Genomic DNA, 8,566 nt, shown 5'->3' with positions numbered 1-8,566 from the left:
TCCTCCAATTTGTTTAATTTTTCTGTTGCAAATTCTATAGTTTGGGATATGGCTGATACAAACGTGGCAGCATTCCCATAGCAGTGGAATAGTTATTATGGTTTCTTAGTTAAAGAGATCATTGCAGTAATGGGACGGTAAGCAATACTCATGTCTGAAGAACAAAAAGTTGCTTAGGTTTCGGCATTGAGGCAGGATACTGGATGAAATAACGCAGCTTTGGAACTGTATGGTCGCGTTTGCTACAGAACTTGTAATTGGATCATCATTTTGAGCTTCAGTATCTTGCCCTTTGAGATCAGCATCATTTTTGCATGTGCATCGTGCCAGAAAAGTTGGATTAGGTACAGAATTTGCTTCTATGAATGCCTGTTGCGCATAAGCCCGGAGGTGTCAGTACGAAACACCTAACGAGGGAGTTGGATGGCTTCATTTTCTGCGAATTTCGGCTATTTGCACTTTTCATGTGCAAGCCTAGGTGATGCCAGACCTTATTCTTATCGGTAAAGTCAATTGGTATTTTGAAGTTTGGCAATTCAAACTTTAGATGGAGCCCGAGATTAGATCAACAAGTGCTAAGAAAGTGTCCACTGTTATGTAGTCTGGAACAAATTGGTGCAAAATCGTTGAGGGTGTTAAACAAATGAGTTTCAAGAGCTTCGGAGGCAAAAGGCACCATCACAGCGACAACCATTATCAAATCTAAACCCTCAGGCTAGTGCACAACCTTTGTCAATCTCATGCTAGGATTTCTTCTCGAAAGATTGTTGCTGATGCTGCTGGCAAGAAAATAAAGGGAACGAGAGGAAAAGTTCGGGACTTATGAATCATGTGAAGGCGAAACTTGCGAGACCACAAGAGACGGCAGCTGTAGATTTGGCTCCATACACTTTGTTAAGATGTTCCGGCTTCTTTTGGTGTTTTCTTTTCTTTTCTGAATATGGAGCAAACTTATAGTCGATGTAATGACTCTGTTTGATGTTTGGCGGTTAAGGGCTTTTGGTGCAAACTGGTGCGCTCTTTGTTCATTGTTCATTGATTTGATGCAGCTTCATCGGTCGATTGGTTGACGGATGTTTCCTTCAAATCTGTAGTTTTTTCAAAATTATCTGTTGATTTGATCGGAAAAGAACTGGATGTTACACATTCGGTATTAAAAACATAGAAGTTTCATTGATATGATCTCAAGAAGAGTTGCCTACATTCATGTCGAAACATCTCTAATTCACTTGAGCCTTTAGTAAGCATCTCAACTCTACTCGCCAAGTATCTCAACCAAACAGAGGAGACACAACATATGCAAAGAACAAACGCCAATTAATGTATCATCTTTTCTTTCTTCACTCATGCGATCTCGTCTTTCGAACATCTATGTTGTACCATTTGAATCTCGATTTCAGCTAGTAGCGAGCTCATGTCAAGTCCCCCGCGCCTCAACTGGCTTGATTTGCACCGTACTCAATTCTCTTGCAAGGAGGTCAAGTATCATGTCCTTGCTTGACTTAATATCTTCATTTCAACCTGCATGAGAAAATCACAAGAACCCTCGTATCAACCTGAGCACAACCATGGAACCTTCTTCATGCCTTTTTCCTTGTCTTTGCCCGGAGAATTTGGTGATTGAAGATCACAATAGCATATTAGCTTCAAGATGACCTAGGAGTTATGCCACTTGATTTAGATGTTGGGGACCTCATTCTTTTGATCACCATTCTTTGATTTGGCATCACGCTGTAATTAGGGAATGCAATTCAATACGAGGCTCGGTATTTACTCGATTGATGCCGCTTGATGCTTTGAAGGGTTAAAGGGGAAGAAACTCTATCGCTCTAGTTCCACCTTGGACAACTTCAGTTAAGTAAATAACCACGTAAAATAAAGTCAGTCTATCCCATTACTTTCGACGTATTTAATGGAGGCTCTTAATTACAACAATATTACAAGCTTAGGATTTGATTGCAGCAACTAAAAATTGCATTTTCAAGAGTAGTTTTAGGATTTTTGTTGCATTTACCCCTAATTAAGAAAAAAAAGGGAACCGGAAATAAACCGGAAATGGAACCCTTTTAAAAGTAGGGACGGTTGAGATTGAATGAATTTGATCTAACGGCCAAGCTTTGGGATCGAATGCCAGCAGGATTTATTTTTATCCCCATTTTTTTTTGTAAAATTAATGTTCATGCGTTGTCAGACAAATCTCGCTCTCTACTAGGGTTTAACAGATGCAAAACCCCTTCTTCGTGGCAATCCACAGTTGTTCCCCCTCGCGCGCCGAGCTTATGATATGAATTCGGCGAGCAATGTTATGGCGATGTCAATGGACATCGCGTCGCTGTGCTCGAATGCACACCCTCCGGAGACTTCGCTTCTTGTCTCACGTTGATCTCCCTCTTTCGTCACCCGCTCAATCCTCCATTTGCAGGGCTCACGCCTCTTCTTCCCGAGAGAACCTCCGACAAATTCGCCAATTCGCCGATAAGAAGAAGCTCGCTCTGACCCCCGACGTCGTGTGCTCCACTTTGTCGAGCTGCCCCTCCGATTTGATTGCTCTGAGATTCTTTCTGTGGTGCGCTAAGCTACCTGACTATTTTCACGATCGGCGTTCGTTTGATCACATGGTTAATGTGGTTGTGCGACTTGGAAATCGCTACGGGACCGTGAGCTGCATTGTTGGGGAGCTGGAGAATATTGGGTGCGCGAAAAAGGCGCAGACTTTCCTTCTTCTGTTGAGGATTTACTGGCATGGAGGATTGTATGAGTTGGTCCTCGAGACTTTCGAGCAAATGGCGAGGTTTGGTTTCACTCCCAACACGTTTGCACGCAACATATGGATGGATGTGCTGTTCAAGATGGGACGGGTTGATGTTGCTCTTGAGGTCTTGAAGCAGACTCAGGTTCCGAACTTTTTGTCTTATAATATTGCGTTGTGTAATTTGTGTAAAGTAGATGAGCCCAGTAAAATAAGGGATGTTATCAGAAGTATGTTGAAGAATGGTTTTTATCCTAATATTGCGACGCTTGAGATGGTTTTAAATGCTTTTGTAAAGAAGTGTAGGTTAGTAGAGGCAACTCAAGTGTTGACACTAATGATAACGATGGGTGGTGCTGTATCTGTAAATGCGTGGAGCATGCTAATAAATGGGTTTTGTCGGCTACAGCGATTTGATATGGCAGTATATTTGTTGGGGAAGATGGGTGACAGTGGCTGTACCCCTAATGTTGTTACTTACACTTCTCTAATAAAGGGATTCATGGAATCCCAGATGGTTAATTGTGCATTGAAGATATTAAGTATCATGGAGTCAAAAGGGAATGCTCCTGACTTGGTTCTTTGTAATGTACTCATAGATTGTTTCTGTAAGAATGGGCGTTGTGATGACGCACTTGGTATTTTCATTAGTCTATCTGAACGAAATCTGGTACCTGATTGTTACACCATCTGCTCATTGTTGACGACCCTTTGTCGTTTGAGGAGGTTCTCTCTTGTGCCCAAGTCAGTGATTGAACTTGACACTGAGGCAGACCTAGTGCTTTATAACTCTCGTTTGAGTTACTTTTGCAAGGCTGGGTTACCATCCAGGGCTGTAGATTTGTATGACGATCTGATCGATAGTGGTTTCACACCAGACAAGTACAGTTTTGTTGGATTGTTGAGCGGACTTTGTGGAGCAAGAAGAATTGGTGAAGCAATAAATGTATATAAGGGTATTGTAAGGAGTGGTTCTGATCTTGATGGTCATGTGCATACAACCATCATCAATGGTCTAATCAAAGTTGGTAGATGCCATCAAGCAATTAGATTTTTCAGGAAAGCCATAGAGGAGAAATATGAGGTGGATGTTGTATCCTACACAGTGGCCATTCGTGGACTTTTTAGGGGCGGTAGAGGTCATGACGTTATTGCCTTGTATGATGAGATGAAGGGGGTTGGCATATCTCCTGATACACAAGTGTATAATATGATGATCTCTGGATTTTGCAAAGATAAAGATGCCAAAATGGTGACCCATATACTGCGCGAAATGGTCGATGGGAGGATAGTATTAAGCTCTAATAATTTTAATAGGATATGTAGTTTTCTTTCCAGATCACACGGTACACATTTGGCTTTTGGTCTGTTAATCGAGATGAGAGATTTGGGATTGTTTCCTGCTGAGGAAAATGCATTATGTAGTCATGGACTTGCGCCGGATGCACGTATAGGAGGAGATATACATTATTTAATTCCCTCAAGCCTTTCAGAAAGTAATTTGTCTTCAGACGCATCTTGCTCTGAGGACATGTCAGACAGGGCTGTTTCAGTGGGTTGAGGAATGATTAGTGGACGAAGTACAGAGCTAAAGCAACAGCAACCTGTGATTATCGGTACCGAGGAAAATCTGCTTGTCAATGGTACATATCTTGGGGGACGATATTGAGGTACCTTTCTTCTTTGTTGTTTTTCGCTATTCTAGGATCGCATCAGTCTCTCCTATTTTCTACGTTTTTTGGAGATGAACTTAGAAAACTTGGTTAATGCTTTTTAGTATTGCATATTGGCATCATCTACAAGTGCTATCTCAGAAGGGAGATTCGACAAGGTTGTGTACATTAGAGTGCTTGAAATGGCGTCTTGATGAATTGGCAGAAAATTTCCTTGCATAAATTAGGATGAAAGGTTGGAAGGAGTAATCTGCCTCCATGAAGGTTAGTTATAAAATTTATGAAGATTTTTTTTTTTTTTATTTTCAGTGATTAAGAGTTGGTGTAAATTTTGGACTGGCATGTAGTTGTGCAACTTGTTGACTGAAGCATGACAAGCTAATTGTTATTTTTTCACTCAAAACTTGTTTGTCATGGATCCTCTTCCACAGCAGTCATAACTTCCTTCCTGGTTCCAGGTACTTGAGTTTCTGTTGAAATGGTCAATGCGAGTCATGCAACTATGATTTTATAGCCACGCCTGATTCGACTTCCTTCAAGATCCTTTTATCAGTAATTGATACGCATGGGATGATAATTCAGAAAGAATCAACTCATTTTGTGCCGGCCTGACGTTGTCGAGAGATCTGAAGTACCTTTCTCTTCATTTGAAATGGCTTCTGCTGGACTGCAATCTGCTGCAGGTGTCATGATGCAGAAAATCCTAATCTTAATGAATCTTGCAATTTGGTCCCATCCAGAGCAACCACAATGCTGCCCACATTCTGATATTGGGGGTCTTCATTGCCTATCTTCCTTGGTTTCTTTTCCTTATTTGTTTTCTTGGCCCATCAGAGATGGAGGGTAATACTTGGAAGTGGTGCGAGGGTCTTGTTCATGATTTATTAAGAAAAGTTGTTTATGCCACAGTGTTAATTTACTTCACTGAATGTTTAATTGATTTCTCTTGATATTTCAGGAGGAGAGTTCATTGCTCCATGCTGTCACAAAGAACCCCAAGAGTACATTGATTTTATGTCTCGATCTCGATAATTGAGGTCTTCTAAGGTAATTTCTTATTCTTTCCGGGAAATCTTCCTTCGTAACATGGTGACCTTATGCTCTGGTTTGGCACACGAAAGCTAGAACCGGATCATGGGCTTTCATAGAGTATCTGCTATTGTTGTGCATCTGTTAGCATAGCTACTAGGTTGCATTCCTTCAAGTGATTAATCTAAATCTCTTTTCTCTTTTGCTCATGACTCTCTTCCTACATGCCAGGAGGGTCTTCCTTTTACACCACGTACAGAATGCAGGGCGGTTTTCTCTATTATATGCAGATGTGCCACCTGATCGCTGGTGGTTGCAGTTGACACTCCCATTCCTTGCTCTGCTAGTTATCTCACCCTCATCTGTATAGTTCAGCTAGTCCTGTAATTCGTCTTACGGTGAGAGAGAGAGTGGAGTCTTTGAAGCTAGTAATGCCTCCGCCGATCTGATCAACAGAGTCGAGCGTGCCACTCACGATGGCATGGTATAATCGTTGTTTCGCAGACTCGTGAATTTGGATTTGTGTTCTGTAGGAAAAAAAAAATTAAAAGAAGAAAACAGATGGTATTGAAGTTTACATCTCTACTCTGTAGACATATTAGATGGACATTCGAGGGAGTTCTTTAGTTTATTTTCGCCTGTATTTATCTGTCAATACTTTCATTGGCAACAAAGCAGGCAAAGAATTTATCTGTCCTCGCTGAAGATAGTTTCCCCGTTAAATATCCTTTGTAACATCTTAAGATGACGTAATTTCTTTCTCATTGTTGTAAGTTTTACGTGTTTTCTATGATTCGTAATATTCCACAAGTAGTAAAAATAGACATTGGTCAATAGTAAATTGATCACAACATTCCTTCGGAAGTTCACCTGTTTATTTTTTATCTTGTAAGTTTCCTCAGGAGGTAGTAATTTTCGTTCGGTAACTTTTGTGAATTTTATGATTCGTAGTTTTCCCAGGTCAATAGTAAAACACCGTTATGTATCCTTACCATTAGTCATTTACCTATTAAATACCCCTTTCGTAACTTTTCTTTGGACCGCGTGATTTCTGTTTCATCTTCTTTATCTTCTTTGGTTCTTATGATTCTCAATTTCTTGCGAAAATTATTAATTCATTTGAGAAACAATAAAAATTTTTCTTCTCCTATTGTTAGTAAAAAACCTAATCGAGCGTAATTTTTCTTTACAATTCGTTAAAGTCCTTTTTTTTTTTGGGGGTCGATCTTTTTAATTTGTTAATCCATTCAATCTTGGAGTCAGTAAATATGCTTATTATGATATGACGTGAGATTTTATTCGCGCGATTTATCAAATTGCTGATGTGATGTTATAAAATTTTTGGATTTCATATCGTATTTTATTAATTTTTTTTCCGATTAGAATTCCAGACCACCAAGATAATCTGTTCACGTGAGCAAATCTAGTGTCGTTTTATGGGGAAGTGTGAAAATAGACGATGAAGTATGAACGGACAAGCACGCGCGCTGACTAAAAGGGTCATGGTAAACAATTAATTTATGTTACGTCTGGATTATGTTATCTGGGGTGAAGTTGCTTTACAGTTTTTAGCCATTTGATTAGTGCAAAACTAACTCTTTTTCAGTTGTTAGTCAAACAAAGGTGGGGACATTTTTAGTTGATCCTTTTTAACAACCCCACCCACACCCCAATCGTGTTAGACTTTTGAACCTCAATTCACTTTCTGTCATGGCCCATGTTAAAAAGTTAAAAAAAGGAAGGGAAAAAAAGTCCCGTCGAATTTTGAAAACAAATTTAAATAAAATTTGAAATGTGTTCATTTTCTCAAATAAAGATTTTAAGTGCCTTCATTATTTCAAAGAAGAGTATGATCAATGGCATTTTCGTCATTTCATTTTATAGTTTTTTTGTTCTTTTTTTTTCCTTTTTCCCTAACTTTTCGTAGGTGATCGGGCTGGCCACCAGCGAGGGCTAGGCGAGGACGAGCAAGCCGAGGGCGATCCTCGCCGACCTCGCTAGTCGCGATGGGGAGGAAGAGGAGCAGGAGGAAGCTGCAAAATGGCTATTGAACACGAAGATGACATCAAGGACGAGAAGATCCATCACCCTCTCGATGAAGACGACATTGCTCTTCCCTAAAACTCCCTTGCTTTTATAATCACCCAGGTGAGGTTGGCGAGGGCAACCCTCAGCTCGCCCGAGTGGGGCCCTTGCCCGAGCGAGGCGACCTTCGCCCTACCTAGGCCAAGCCCTGGCCGGCCTCTAGGGTGGCCATTGCTTGAGACCGACCAACTACGAGAAGCTAGGAAAAAAATAAAAAAAGAAAATAACGAAAAATATCATTGTTCATGCTCTTATTAAAAAATTTGAAAGTATTCAAGTCTTCATTTGAAATTTTTCCTCGAGCTATTAGCATGCCACACCAGCAAATTCGATCGTGTTTTGCCGGAATGATCAAATTGCACCCCCAAAAAAAAAAAAAAAACGCGTAGAACTTAATTGCATGTTTTCAAATACGTAATTATTGACTCGCGTTAGGTAAATTGTTTAGGATGGTCGGTGCAATTTCGTTTCTTTTGCTTGGACGTCGTCATCCTCAGCGTCAATCAATAGCCTCCCACAGTAATTCCAAGGATTTGTGCGGCGGATTCCGACAGGGACGGACAATTATTAATTCGATAGCGTCCCTTGAAGAATGGGGTAGGGCCCACTGGATTTAGGGTGAGCTTGGTTCGATATTTAGAAGTAGCATTTGTACAACTCGCCACTATTCCTCTTAGAACAACCCAATCTATTTTTCCCCCAAAGCTCTTTCCAAAGGACAAACCCACCCTTAACCCTCGCGCAGGTACACCCTATTCACAAATTTCCACAATTATAATATTCAATCTAGTCCATCAGCTTCCATATAGTCGAATCAATTCTTTGGTGTTGCCATTCACAAATTTTCATAATTATAGTATTGCCCGGATCGAAATATTTGTTCATTTCAATCTATTTTATAGATTCAAAAAGATATGCTATCCTTATATTGCTTTTTTTCTTACCTTTTTGGTTATTATAAATATCGCGATTGTTCCACCTATAAAAATATGTTTAGATATCTATAATGGAAAGTAGAACCTCGTGTTGA

At 40.2% G+C, this 8,566-nt stretch overlaps 1 protein-coding gene across 5 annotated transcripts; it reads left to right on the top strand.

Moving 5' to 3' along the window:
- The first annotated feature begins 2,235 nt into the window (after positions 1-2,235).
- On the top strand, positions 2,236-5,984 carry LOC115752743 (putative pentatricopeptide repeat-containing protein At1g16830). 5 transcript variants are annotated; one of them, XM_048274950.1, is made up of 4 exons: positions 2,236-4,419; positions 4,564-4,686; positions 5,106-5,198; positions 5,683-5,984. In XM_048274950.1, the coding sequence occupies exon 1, from the start codon at positions 2,301-2,303 to the stop codon at positions 4,308-4,310; it is 2,010 nt and encodes a 669-aa protein (XP_048130907.1). In that variant the 5' UTR covers positions 2,236-2,300; the 3' UTR covers positions 4,311-4,419; positions 4,564-4,686; positions 5,106-5,198; positions 5,683-5,984. The 5 variants fall into 5 exon arrangements, with proteins under 5 accessions (XP_048130907.1, XP_048130906.1, XP_030546934.2 ...); XM_048274949.1 differs by having other exon boundaries at positions 5,106-5,469; XM_030691074.2 differs by having other exon boundaries at positions 4,857-5,469.
- The last annotated feature ends 2,582 nt before the right edge of the window (positions 5,985-8,566 follow it).

Source organism: Rhodamnia argentea, chromosome 2, assembly GCF_020921035.1.
Source record: "Rhodamnia argentea isolate NSW1041297 chromosome 2, ASM2092103v1, whole genome shotgun sequence".
Taxonomy (NCBI): Eukaryota; Viridiplantae; Streptophyta; class Magnoliopsida; order Myrtales; family Myrtaceae; genus Rhodamnia; species Rhodamnia argentea.
This window is presented reverse-complemented; position numbering and strand designations above follow the sequence as displayed.